This window comes from Sporothrix schenckii, assembly GCF_000961545.1.
Source record: "Sporothrix schenckii 1099-18 chromosome Unknown Cont49, whole genome shotgun sequence".
NCBI lineage: Eukaryota > Fungi > Ascomycota > Sordariomycetes > Ophiostomatales > Ophiostomataceae > Sporothrix > Sporothrix schenckii.
The window spans coordinates 1,634,091-1,647,233 of NW_015971150.1; the positions used below are offsets into that span (position 1 = coordinate 1,634,091).

General features: G+C 56.0%; 7 protein-coding genes across 7 annotated transcripts; 4 read left to right on the forward strand and 3 right to left on the reverse strand.

Annotated features, from left to right (window-relative positions):
* Positions 1–751: 751 nt before the first annotated feature.
* On the forward strand, positions 752–1,646 carry SPSK_05482 (uncharacterized protein; the record flags this gene model as incomplete). The annotated part of the gene is made up of 2 exons (XM_016732227.1): positions 752–965; positions 1,039–1,646. 2 exons carry the CDS (start codon positions 752–754, stop codon positions 1,644–1,646), a joined length of 822 nt encoding a protein of 273 aa, XP_016583053.1.
* Positions 1,647–2,160: 514 nt separating this feature from the next.
* Positions 2,161–5,019, reverse strand: SPSK_04928 (AP-1 complex subunit gamma-1; the record flags this gene model as incomplete). The annotated part of the gene is made up of 5 exons (XM_016731688.1): positions 2,161–2,247; positions 2,321–4,469; positions 4,545–4,733; positions 4,806–4,929; positions 4,965–5,019. 5 exons carry the CDS (start codon positions 5,017–5,019, stop codon positions 2,161–2,163), a joined length of 2,604 nt encoding a protein of 867 aa, XP_016583054.1.
* A 593-nt stretch (positions 5,020–5,612) lies between these two features.
* SPSK_05378 (DNA/RNA-binding protein KIN17) lies at positions 5,613–6,748 on the forward strand (the record flags this gene model as incomplete). The annotated part of the gene is made up of 2 exons (XM_016732126.1): positions 5,613–5,679; positions 5,745–6,748. 2 exons carry the CDS (start codon positions 5,613–5,615, stop codon positions 6,746–6,748), a joined length of 1,071 nt encoding a protein of 356 aa, XP_016583055.1.
* Positions 6,749–7,079: 331 nt separating this feature from the next.
* Positions 7,080–7,509, reverse strand: SPSK_05655 (transcription elongation factor SPT4; the record flags this gene model as incomplete). The annotated part of the gene is made up of 2 exons (XM_016732397.1): positions 7,080–7,110; positions 7,175–7,509. The coding sequence occupies 2 exons, from the start codon at positions 7,507–7,509 to the stop codon at positions 7,080–7,082; spliced, it is 366 nt and encodes a 121-aa protein (XP_016583056.1).
* A 419-nt stretch (positions 7,510–7,928) lies between these two features.
* On the forward strand, positions 7,929–8,414 carry SPSK_05637 (ribonuclease P/MRP protein subunit POP8; the record flags this gene model as incomplete). Its single annotated transcript, XM_016732379.1, has 1 exon — positions 7,929–8,414. The coding sequence occupies one exon, from the start codon at positions 7,929–7,931 to the stop codon at positions 8,412–8,414; it is 486 nt and encodes a 161-aa protein (XP_016583057.1).
* A 519-nt stretch (positions 8,415–8,933) lies between these two features.
* Positions 8,934–10,672, reverse strand: SPSK_05153 (protein phosphatase 5; the record flags this gene model as incomplete). The annotated part of the gene is made up of 5 exons (XM_016731903.1): positions 8,934–8,972; positions 9,041–9,165; positions 9,235–10,276; positions 10,353–10,433; positions 10,523–10,672. The coding sequence occupies 5 exons, from the start codon at positions 10,670–10,672 to the stop codon at positions 8,934–8,936; spliced, it is 1,437 nt and encodes a 478-aa protein (XP_016583058.1).
* Positions 10,673–11,216: 544 nt separating this feature from the next.
* SPSK_05245 (protein DGCR14) lies at positions 11,217–12,719 on the forward strand (the record flags this gene model as incomplete). Its single annotated transcript, XM_016731995.1, has 1 exon — positions 11,217–12,719. One exon carries the CDS (start codon positions 11,217–11,219, stop codon positions 12,717–12,719), a length of 1,503 nt encoding a protein of 500 aa, XP_016583059.1.
* Positions 12,720–13,143: the final 424 nt, after the last annotated feature.

Sequence of the window (13,143 nt, forward strand, 5' to 3'; positions counted from 1 at the left end):
CCTTCCGCGGCGGACCCTGGCCTGGCTGCTTCTAATCTGGGCTCCACGCCAAGTCCGGGTACCCCCCATCTCTGCTCTCCCAGCTCTCTTTCATTCTGTCTGTTTACCGTCGAGATGGAGACCCTCCACGTTAAACGCCTCCTGCCTGGCTGGCCCCAGTTGGCCGCCGATACGGCCGCGTCTAGGTAGGTTTTCTCTTGCTGGCGTGCCGCTGGAAGACCGGACTTGGAGCGTCCCAATTGCTCAGAGGAGACAAGGGTGTGACCTTAATTTAGGTCGCTCTTTGTTCTATTTTTTCTATCCAAGACTGTCGGCGGATATTCCGAACATGTTGTTGATCCAGCCTCGTATAATAGACGTCTGTGTCGCCCATCTCGAGATCTTGACGTTTTTTCAGAAAACAAAGCAGTCTCGCCAACGTTGTGAAGTCTTTTTTCATTTTTCATTTTTCTTATTCTCTTTTCATTTCGGTTCAGTGTCTTTTCCATTTCTTCCCTTTTGTCTCCTCTTTATCCATTTTATTTCATTGCTGGACTGGTTCCTCCCGAACATATATATTAATAGTGCCGCTTTTTTGTTTGTTTTCTTATTATCCAGCCTCCTCTTGTATCCACACATCCACACTTTCTTCCCTACCCGTGACGACACCAATTATCTGTCGCCTTATATAGACAGCGCTCCCATACCGTCTCTCGACTAGACCTGCCGTCTCCTCCTCATCGACTTCCCCTCCAACCTTTCCACACACAAAATGCACGCCTCATCATTGCTGCTGGCCTCTGTGGCCGCTGTCGCCGTCATGGCCTCGCCGAGTTACCCCGAGCTGACGAGCAACAATGCCATGCCCGGTGCTCTCGACACTGTCTCCAGCTACTTCAACGTGCTGGCTGAGAAGGCCCAGCAGACTCGCCAGTCTGCAGCTGCACCCGTCTGCGATCTTTCCAAGGCTATCTTCCCGGCCAATTGTGAGTGCTCAACACGATCATTCTGAAGGCGAATATGTGGCAGAAGAACTCGACATACTAACACATCAAACAGCCGCCACACCGGCCCTGCCTCCGCCCTCGGCTGGCCTTGTCCTCAAGCACGTCGCCATCGGCCGCGGTACTCAGAACTACACCTGCGACATCGCAAACGCGACCGCCGTGCCTGTTGCGGCCGGCGCCCTGGCCACCCTCTTCAATGCCAGCTGCGTCGCCGCCAGCTACCCCGACGTCCTCGACCTGCTGCCCCGCGTCGTCCTGCCCTTCAACTTGTCAGACAACGAGATTTCCGCCTTTTCTACCCGCCTCTACCCAACCAACCTTGCTCTGTCGGGCCACCACTACTTTAAAACCGCCACAACGGCGTTTTTCGACCTCGACACCCCGACCACCCAGATCGGCCAGATCCCCTGCGGCAAGACCGCCACCCAGAGTGCGCCCAGCGACACAGTTGTGGGCTCGGATTCTGACAACCGCGGCCAGCAGGGCGAGGCGGCTGTGGCATGGCTGAAGCTGGCGGCCACGGCGCCCACCACAGGCGGCCTGCAAGAGGTGTACCGGCTGCAGACCGTTGGCGGCAGCCCGCCAGCAAAGTGTGCCGGCATGCCGGCTGAGTTTACGGTGCAGTACGCGGCTGAGTACTGGTTCTACGAGACCAGCTAATGGCTGTTACAGCAATGCTTGCTACGTATTTTTTTATGGTTTCCTTTTTCTTTCTTTTCTGTTTTATTTTCCTCTTATTTCCGTCAGTGATTGGGATAAAACATGCCAGGGCGTTTAATAGTTGTGACGGGCAGTGATTGGGTCTTTGGTTCTTTCTAGTTTACTCTGTGCTTTTAATAAATACCATCAAGTCACGGTTTCACCGCACCTCTCTCTTTGACATGGTGTTCCATGATTGTTCACAGCCGCTATGTGGTTGGGAAATGTATTATTTGTGACGCTTCGAATGAAGCCGTTGTCTGTTTTCAGCCACCGGAGAAGTTTTTGGTCTATGCTACCTCACAACCTCGCAACTTTTCAATTCTGTATATACCTCCAAGAAAAAAAACGACTACCACTTTGTGTATTCAATAGCAACACAACTTCTGTCCCCTATTTCGCTGCTCAAAACACCAAAAAGTAATGAAAAACTAAAAGTGAAAAAAATGAGACCTGCAATGAGTCAACCGGCTGCTCATGACGGCTCGGTCCAGTTGACCTGCTCGACAACTTGGCCGGACGAGGGATGCGTGAATCCAATACGTAGTCGCAGACGAAGGGGCTTGAAATCGTCAGTAAACGTGGTGATAAAATAATACACAAACCAGTAGAGGGGGGCAAAAAGCAAAACTTACTCCTTTCACACCAACAACCCGCATCAGCTGCGTTGCCTCCTGGCCTGCAGCCAGGTCGGCCGACGATATGGCCAGCAACTGCAGCTTCTGGGACTTGGGCACAGCTGCCTGTAGGCCCACGGCTGACACGGGCGCACCGCCCACATTGCGGAAACGCGCCATCGCCTGTACGGCGCCCTCGGCGTTTCGTTGCGTAGCAATAGTCACCTCCAGACCGTTGCCGTTGTAGACGGGATGACCTGTCGGTGCCGCAGACGGGGCCTGTTGCTGCTGCTGAACGGCAGGAGTCGAAGAAGAAGAGAAGAGATCCACGGGAAGACCGCCAGGTGCTGCAACCGCAGCGGGGGGTGGTGTGGCAGCGGCAGCAGGTGCCGACGAGCCAAAGAGGTCCATGATAGTAGAGACGTTGTTTTGTGCCGGCGCGGGGGATGACGTTGATGGTGCGGGCGAGCCCGAAAGACCGCTGCCACCGCTGAGAATGTCGGCCAGTAGGTCGGCGTTGTTGTGCTGCGCGCCGTTGGTAGGCGACGCGACGGCCGGGGCGCTGTCACCCATGAGATCCAGCAGGAGATCCTGCTCGGTCGGTTTGACAATCTTGGACTTGCGGTTGGCGGCCTTGCTCGACTTCTTGGTCACAGCCGCCTCGCCCAACACGCGGGACGACTCCTTGATCTGCGGTGGCGGCATCTTCTCCAGCACACCGCGGCGGATCTCATCGTGGTTAAACAGATTGCCGTACTCGGCGGCGCGCTGCTGCACCTCGACATCCAAGTTCGTCTGGTTGGCCAGCAGCATCCGGCGCACGCGCTCGATCTGTGCCGGGTCCGACAGCCGCGTCGTCAGCTTGATCAGCGCCGTCAGCAGGTACTCGGTGGTCACCTGCGTGGCGTAGCTGCTGTTGAAGATGGTTGAGAACAGGTCGATAATATCCTCTTCCTTCACCACCTGCACAAGCTCCTCCTCCTCGTACTGGCCACCCCGCAAGAGCGCATCGCCGTACTCGCCAATGGACCAGGCGGCCGCCTGCGTCAAGCTTTCTTGCGTAATATCTTTCTTGAGGTTGGCGTACAGCTTCTGCACGGCGTACGTCTGCAGCTCGGGCGTCGTGGCCACAAGGCGGATGAACGAGGACAAGATGGGCTCCTTAACGTAGTTGCCGGCCAGCGATAACACGCGCAGCATCGTATCGACATGCCAGCGCTTGTTGGGCGCGAACTTGTCGGCGGCAATGCCAATCTGGCTCGTCATTGTCGGCTTGAACTCGTTGTCGGCCACCTCCAGGAACGCAAGCAGCTCGCGGATGAGAACGCGTACGTTGCCCTCGTTGATCAGGGTGAAGCTGAGGTCCAGAGCACGACGCCGGATGCTGATGTCAGGATCGCGCAGGCAGTCGAGGATAGTGCTGCGGTGGCGCTGCACGGCGTTCGGCTCGATAGCAACCACCTTGATGAGCGTGTTGAGCGCCACGTAGCGAATGTTGTTGTCGCGGTTGGCGAGGAACTTTCCGAGGATGTTGACGCCAAGGACACGGAGTCCGGAGTCGGCCTCAATGTCGAGGATCGTCCGAACAGCCTCGTAGAGGATCGAATTGCCCACATTCTTGGACGAGTCCGTGTTCGTGGCCACCTGTGCAAGAATGTCGTTGATCTGCTCCGTTGTTTGCGCGTCACCACGAGCCAGCACTCGCAGCAGGTGCAGCACCTTGACCTGCAGGAACGGATCGGTGATGCCGGTGACGTCGTGTTCCGGCGCGTAACCAGACGACGCCAGGCCCTTGAGCGTGCGCACCAGCGCCGGGACGAACTGGCGGAACTTCTCAATGATGCCCTCGTCGCCAACGTCGGCATCCTCGTCCTCCTCGTCTGCCTCGCACAGGCTGGTAACCAGCGTCAGGCCGCAGAGTAGCACGCCGTGGTTACGGTCGGACAGCAGATGGGCGGCCTTCTCGATAAAGTGCTCCTGGAGGTCGGGGACCTTGCGGCATATCCGCATGGCGCAGAGAGCGGCCTTTCTCCGGATGTACGGGTTGGACGTCGATATCAGGTTCTCGATTTCGGCAAACAGGTCTCGTGACATCTCGACAGACGCAATGTTGCCGAGCGTGCACAGCGCCAGGCCGACAACGTACTGGTTCGAGTGTGACAGGTCACTGTGAAGAAAGTAAGTAGCTGTCCGCTCCCCGTCGTCCGTTCTCCCGCATGACGCTTGCTGATTGAGGACCTACTTTTTCAACGAATTTGTGACGAGCGTCAGCACCTCCTGGTTCTCGTCGAGCAGCAAGCTGGTTGCCAAGTGGCCGAGACGCTTGTCGGCAAAGCGCGGCGAGGCCAGCAGCTTCAGACACTCGATCTGGCCGAAATGTGTCCGCTCGCCAAGCGTGAAGAGATAGAGGAGCTTCGCGACGTTATTGCGCCTAGCAATGCGAGTCTGTGTCAGTACGACTATCTACCCATGTCTCATGTTCATTCGTCCTCTGTTTCCCTACCGAACGTTGTGGTCATGGGTCTCCTCGCGGAAGCTGGCACGGATGGCGGCACTCTCCTTCTGGATCACGGCGCGCTCATCGGCAATTGTCTTGGCGGCCCGCACATTGCGGATGAACTGTTTTACTGTAGAAGAGGCGACTAAGTTAGTTTCGAGACACCTTCGACGTATCCCTTGACCATATCATTCCAGACGTGGCACTCACAGGACGACATCTTGCACGAGTAGATTCGATGTGAGGCCCGTTACGGCCTACAGGGAAGGAGCTGGCGCCAGAGTAAGGGGGATGGTGCGGCGGGATGCGAAGAAATGCAGTGATGAAGACTTCGTATTATGTCTCGGTGTGTCGTGTCTTTGTTGCTCGATGCAGAATACTGCTGGCTGGCAATGCGGTTCGCGGATGCCTGGCCCTCGGGTCGTGCTTTCCCTTCTTTGTACGGCGACCGCTTCGGGGGCTGTTGTGGAAGGAGCATCCCAACGAGTAGGATGGCCTGCAACTAGCTTGCGGGCTGTGGTTGGTAGGCGGGGCAATGGTTAATCCAGACCGCCCCTCGCGAAACCATCAGGGAGCTCAGGGGTTCGTAGTGGGGGCGGCCAGGCGGTTTGCGACCGTGGCACCTTCTGATAGTAAATTGAGGGCGCTCGCTTTGGCGCATATCTGGTTATATGCTTGTCGCAGAGTTTCGCCGCCTTGCATTCTGCCGTTTAAATGCTGGCGACGGCCTTCTCAGCCTTTCACTACAGCCTTTCAACAACGCATTGCACGCCATCGCGTTCCCCCCAATCACTTACAAACATTGTCGCCAAGATGCCGAAAGCAGAGGTCGGGTCCGTCAAGCACCTGAGCAACCAGATGAAGGCCAAAGGCCTGACTCGTATGTTTACTTTTCCTTTTGCTCCTGTTTGTTACTCCTCAGTCGCACTATACTGACTGTTCCAGGGTTGCGATGGTATTGTCAGATCTGCGAGCGCGCCCTGCGCGACGAAAACGCCTTCAAGCAGCACACCCTCAGCGAGAGCCACGTGCGCAATATGCTGGCCGTCGGCTCCGACCCGCGCAAAGTCATCAACGAGTACTCCGACCAGTTCCTCAAAGACTTTATCCAGCTCCTGCGCACCGGCCACGGTGAGAAGCAGGTGCAAATCAACCACTTTTACCAAGAGTTTATTGCGCGGCGCGACCACGTCCACATGAACTCCACCAAATGGTCGTCCTTGACCGAGTTCGCCAAGTATCTGGGGCGCGAGGGTATCTGCCGCGTTGAGGAGAACGAAAAGGGCATCTTTATCTCGTGGATCGACACATCGCCCGAGGCGCTCAGGCGGCAAGAAGCTCTGCGGAGGAAGGAGGCGCAAGACCGTGGTGACGAGGAGTGGGAGCAGCGGATGCTCAAGGCCCAGATTGAGCGCGCGACACGAACAGCGAAGGAGCGCAAGAAGCAGGAGGGCGGCTCAGGCGATGATGTCGACGAGGAGGATGAGGATGAGAAGGAGAAGAAACACATGTTGCAGCGGGAAGAGGGCGAAAAGATCAAGCTCACTTTCGGTCCAGCAAAGTCGACGCCGGGCGAGTCCTCATCGCCAATATCACAAACACCAAAAGCAGATGGAGAAGTAGGCAAGGAGGGCAAGGAGGGCAGGGAAGTGGATGTTGGAAGTACAGAGACTTCGACAGCAGAACCGCCGGCCGAGCCTCCTGTGTCCAAGCCCATGTCGTTGAAGCTTGGAGGTCTCAGCAAGCCCCAACCAAAGAACGTGTTTGCCGCCGCGAAGAAGAATACACTCGGGGGAAAGTCTAGCGCCAAGAAGATTGAGGTTCCGAAAAAGATGAGCGAAGCGGAGCGCATTATGAAGGAGGAGATGGAGCGGAAACGGGGCCGCGAATCGGGCGGTGGCATGAGTTTCAAGGTTGGCGGGCCGCCGAACAAGAAGCCGAGGTTTTGATAGCCGAGCCAGCCTTCCCACGAATATGGCGACATGGTTATTAGGGTGCATTTTAGGAGTTCTCAGCGTATTATACCATTTATAGACGGCGTCGTCTTTGACTCTGGGAGACTTCGCATTGCGTTTTATTTCATAAAAATACAAACCGTTTTTGTTCACTCTGTATGATCCTCCCAAGGTTTACTCGGCGCACATTTGCCGTATCCTTTATTTCCACACCAAAACCCGATCCTGAACGCCGTGCAACACCAAAATTATCGCCAAATGTCGCTTGCTTCCCAGGTAAAAAAGAGCACTGTTGGAATCACCCGCTCGCTTTCCATCTCACCACTTAGTCTGCCTCGGCAGCGCTTCCATCACGTCTGTATATAGTTAGCAACTGCACTCGTCCATTCCCTGGTAAGTTAAGTTGGGGCAAGCACGCACGGTATGTATTGAATGCGGTGCTCGTCCTCGAGCTGTGCCCGTACGTCATCCGGCAGCTGACCAGAAACCTTGATCGCATACACACCGCGCACATAGCCGTCGAGGCGCTGCCACCGTGCCACCCACGACTTGTTGGGGTTCGCCAGCGTGATGAGGCCTTCGAAGACCTGGCTCGTGCAGGTATCGATCTGCTCGGGGGAGCCTGCAAGGTGCAGGAACTCTTCGCAATTGGGGCACCCTTCCTCGCGGAAGCGTTGGAAGGTCATGACGATTGAGCAGACCATGCAGGCGCGGAGGTAGCGCTGCTGGCCTGGGGCGACGTAGTTATCTGACATGATTGCGGATGGGCCGTGGTCACGATGCTCTAAAACGTGGGAGGTTCGTAGGAGAAAGGCGACAGACGTGAGGAGCGAGTGAAAAGGTCAGTCCAAAGTCAGTCGGAGGGACAGGGTGGTGGACAGTGTGTGGACAAAGGAGAATCGCAAACGGCTGGATACTGGTAGTTTTTCAAAGGTCGAAGTTTGGAGGGTTCAGCCCGGCGTTGTCGAGTGGATGGCGTTGGTAGCTCAAGTGCCGCGAATGGCCTAGCGCAGGAATATATCTTGGCTACATGCATCATTGAGCTCTTATGCAGGAAAGCGATTTTTCGCCACCACATCTCATCGCCGACTACCACCAGCACCTCTAAGATACTTCCAATTTAATAAAACAAGGCGATGTTCTTGTGGTTTTTTCTACAAAATATTTTTTTACCATGGCTGCTAGCGATCTCCATGACACGCCCATGGGCAACACATCACTGGCATCCTCCATTGGCGCTGCCTCCAAGACCAAGACTGCCAAGGAGAGCAAGACGCGGGAGCTGTACAGCAGCACGATCGGCCGGCCCCCGTTTGCCTATGCCCAGATCGAGGTCGTGCAGAACCATCAGAGCCAAGAATCGCAGGGACCGCTTGATGCGCTGCAGGTGCGCTCCTACTGCGATGCGGCCCTCAAGCAGTTCCTGGGAGCTACGGGTGCGGCCATGCCGCTCGATCTGCTGAAGTTCGACGGGAACGAGTTCTGGGTGCGGCTGCCGCGCGAAGACATGGGACTCTTTGCGGCGGCCCTTGCGGCCTGGAGCAGCGTGTCTCGGGGGGGCACGGCCACGGCACTGCGTCTGAGAGCCTCCGGCAACTGGCTGGGCAGTCTAATCGGACGAAGCCAACAACAGGCTCTGTGGAACGGCGTTGCAACATGAACGACAAAGTCATGGAACGCCAATGTACCAATACAGGGGTTGTATGCCCGATTTCCATATTCTTCTCACGCTGGTGAAGCGGCACTTGTGTTCGGCCTCAGAAAATAGCGACGGGAAGTGGACAACAGCACGAGGACTGAGAATGCCATACCAATCCACGACGCAAACGACTCGACATGCCCACAAGTCCATTCATCAAATAAACGACCAAATGCTAGCAGTATTTAAATGCACGCCATGCCCAAAAATGCCAACCCCGTCCGAGCATCCGTGACAGCGCCCCAAAGAAATGACCGCCCCAAAGTCGCAAAACGCCCTCGCCAAAAATGGATGCATTTCCAATATGTGCAAGTCTGGTTGTCGTGTTTTATTGTTCCAAAGGTAGGCCGCGTTCCCCATTTTCGACACCGTGTCCTGCCTTTATTCTCTTTCTTCTTTCATACCGCGTCTGCTTTGGTATATCTCCAATTATGTTGATTTTATTATTTCTGTCTCCTTTACTTTTGACACCCAATATGCTTACAGCAGCGAAGACATCATCGAGTTGTTTGCGTACGCCTGGGACTAGTTAGTTTTTGGACAAAACAAAATACACAGAATCAGAAGGAGGGACAGTTGGGTCGTACCATGGGACGAATATTCGGGTGTGGCACGGCGTCGAACTGGTGGAAGTTGAGCTTGTAGTCTGAGCCGATGTTGATGTACGCGCCGCGGTTCTCGGTCATATCGCAGTACTTTGGTGCGGAGAAGACTGTATGTTGTTAGAAGAGATACCCCAGCACGAATAACACATTGTCAATGTGACGCGAGCGTCGCTTACCAGTAATGCACTTTCCGTTGTGCTCCTCTTCGTAGCCGTCCATGCGGACCTCGTGACTGCGGATAATGGCCTCGAGGCCGTTCTTCTCGCAGAAGCGCGCTGTCACATCAGGACCGAACTGCATGCCGACACCGCGTTTGCTGGGACCCCGGCCGGGCTCGGGCTGAGGGTCCGTCCACAGCATCTCCATCATCAGACCGGCTTGGCCTGGCTGGCGCTGCTTGTGCCGGTCCAGCTTACGGATGTCGCCGAGGGTAACATTGTCGTCCGAGAACAGGCCGCCGTGGAGCACGAAGTATTTTTCGCCAATCAGTGTGGCCAGCGGCAGCGCCGAGAAACTCTCCGAGAACAGGCGGAATACGCGCTCGTTATACTTGGCTTTACACTCACCCTCGAAACCGTAGGCCCGGTTCATGTCGTCGGTCTCGTGGTTGCCGCGGTTGAGGAAGAAGGCTTCGGGCCGCAGCCACTTGTTGGCGTACAGAAGCAGCGCAATCTCCGTGGACCAGGAGCCGCGGTCGACAAAATCGCCGTTGAACAGGTACCAGAGCTTCTCCGACGGCTTGCCGTTGAGGCGGAATAGCTCCATCAGGTCAAAGTACTGGCCGTGCGTGTCACCGCATACGGTTAGGGTTGTGTCATCGGGCACCATGACCTCTTTCATGGTCGGCTCGTCGTGCACAATCTTGGTGACGGCCAGTAGGATCTGGTAGACGTATTTCAAGTGGATCTTCTTGCCCTCCTTGAACCGCTCGGTCATGTCGTCGATGAACTCTTGCGTCATCTCGTCGCCCAGGCGCACGCCGTCGTAGTCGTCCTTGACGACCATAGACTCGACATCGAGACCCTCAGCTGCCGACGGCTCGTCGCCGACCTCGATTGCCTCAAAGAACTGTAGTTGCCGCACCACCTTTTGGCAGTCGGACAGCTTGGCTTTGGCGTCGACATTTCCCGGGTTGAGCTTGACGCACATCCGGAAGTCCTGCAGCGCATCTTTTGGTTTGAGAATGGCTGCAGAGGCCAGAGCACGGCGATAGTAAGCCTGGCGAACGCAAAAAAATGATTGTCAGCTTGCAATACAAAATATGAGCATCTGTTTCAACAGAAGGAAGCAGTACCTTGACAAAATTTGGGTCCAGGTCAATAGCCTTGGTGGCGTCTGCAATGGCATAACCGTATGCTTCTGTCTTCAGATATGCCTGCACGACTGTCAGCAGCAAGTCATGGCATATATAAGTGCACATATATGCGGATGTGGGGGTCACGCGAGCCCTTTTCGGAGACGCACCTGGGCGCGGTTCGCAAAGTACGTCGGTTCGCTGTGGTCGAGCTCGATCGCCTGGGTGTAGTGGTCGATTGCTGTCGGCCAGTCGTGCTTCAGGAAGGCCTTGTTGCCATCATTCTTGGCCGCCAGGGCCTTCTCCTTGTCCGTCGTCATGATAGGCAGCCGGCGTGTCGAGGAATTAAGACGGGATCGTGGTCGGGATTTCGTGATAGTTGGGCGAGCCGATGGTGAGACAGCGGGGGGAAGGGCCGCTTGCTGATGGGCGTTGCGCAATTCGACACGCCGCACGCCGAAGGTTGCGAGAAGGTCGCTCAAGACAGTTCGTGGGCGTGAATGCAGAGCGTGGAGCGAGCGGCTAAAAAATTAAGAAAAATGCTTGTTTTGAGCGGCCAGCGAAATTGCAGTGCACGAGGCGGCCGCTGTCGTGTGGGGAGGCGATGATCCGTTACAGGCAGGAGCAGGCGCCGAAGGCCGCCGAACGTTCTTTCTGGCCCAGGCCCTTACCAAAGCGCCTAGACCTTCTGCGAGGTAAAATACGCATATATGCATATTAAGATTTGGTCCCTCAATATGTATCAAAAAGGTGACGAACCACAGACGAGTGGCAAGTGTTACTGCCAAATCTAGGCTGCTCTTCCCCAACACAAAACACCACCACTTCCGGCGAACGGACCATCGCCAACACAACAACACAACCATGGCCGAACCAGGCGCATCTACGAGCTCGTCGCTCGTGCGCAAGCGGACGGACACAGAGTTGATGCCGCCTCCGCCACCAGCAAAGCGCATCCAACGCCCCAAGACCGTCCTCGACGAAGACTCGTACACAGACGGATTGTCGAAGATCATTGCACGCGATTTCTTCCCCGGCCTGATTGAATCGGAAACGCAAAACGAATACCTGAATGCGCTTGAATCGAAAGATCCAGCATGGATCTCCAGCGCTGGAAAACGGCTCAAAGAAGCCATGACGCCCGGCCGCCGCCACCGGTCAAGGCTGCACACGCCGTCTCTTCGCGGAACTCTAGATGGCCGCCCGGGCGAAACACCGCAGAGTTTTGCGGGCGACACACCTGCCTCGGTCGTTTCCATCAGCACAACGGCCACGGTGGATACCCCGGTAGTCACCAAGGTGGGATCGAACCCCGACACAAACGTCAGCCTTGGCACGTACCAGTCCAAATACACGAGCGAGGACAACGAAAGCTTCTACAAGCTGCTCGACAAACAGAATCAGACGCGGGCTGAGAAGCATTCATGGGTCTACAACGGCAACAAGCTACCGTCCAAGATGCAGCTGAAGCAGAAGGAGGTGGAGGACCGGCTGATCGAGTCGGGCGTCAGCCTCGTCGACAACGGTTACCAGAAAGACCGCTTGGCCATTAAGGACCAAGACGACCGTCCGGCAGCGCCCGATACGTGGAAGACCAAGGCAAAGAATGGACTCATGTTCCTGCCGGACGGCGTTGACGGGTCTGTCGAGACCGTAGCCCAAAAGGCGCAAGCTGACTCGCTTGCGGCGCCCAAGTCGATCGTATACGCCAACACGCGTCTGCGAGGCACGTCGCTGCTCTCTGAGCAGCGGAGACAGGAAACACCACAAAATCAACAAAATCAACAAAAGGGACGGCGAAGCAGCTCGGTCTCCAGCGCCGCCATCCCACCATCACCGACACTGTCGGCCGTGCGCGACGCCATTGCAGGCAAGCCACGGCGCATGGACGCTGACTCGACAGCAGGCTCACTTGCCGGTTCGACCATGGGTGGCGAGACGCCCCGCGTCAACGGGTACGCCTTTGTCGATGAAGAACCCGAGGCCGAGCTCGGCGCACCGCCAGTCATCGATTTTGGCAAGGTCGACGGCACGCCCAACCCGTTCCAGCTTCAAGACAAGAGCAAGCGCGAGGGTTTGCACCACCGCATGGTCGAGCGCATTGCGCACTCGAAGCGGACGTCGGCGCGTGTTGGCATGACGGGCCGCGCCAGCCAAACACCGCATACGCCGCTGCCGCACAGCCCGCGCTTGTCGGGTGGACTGACGCCTGCTGGACAGCGTCTTTGGAGCAACATGGCCGGCGGTGGCGGCAGCAAGACAAAAGATGCGATATCGGCGTTCAATCGGAGCAGGGGCGGGAAGCAGAACAATGCCAAGGGCAGCCGACGGGCAAGATTACGGGAGATCCGGTCCGTGCTCCAGTAACGAGGGGATTGGGCAATGGGCATGAGGAAATGGAACATGGTTTACAGCGGCGCTTTTGTTTTGCATTTTATAAGCATCTCACATAGAAACATATGATACCCAGGGAACTAGCAAATAACAGAAATTTTCGATGCTACATTGACCACGATTTATAAAAGCGAACATGTGGAGACCTATTTTGACATCACTGTAACATTTGGCATTGTTTAAATTCACGTACTCAGTGGTGGCTTTTAGCTTGTCGAACAGGGCCCACTTTTATGTAGATGTCTACCACAAAAATTTCGGGAGCTCGAGAGAGCTTGCGTTGTGCGGGACTATCCGGCTGCGACAACACCCAACATAACAGTCCGCTCGACTCACACCATGCCATTGCCGATGCGGTAACTGCCGCTCTTTTTCTTTTGATTTCTTTGGTGTGGCA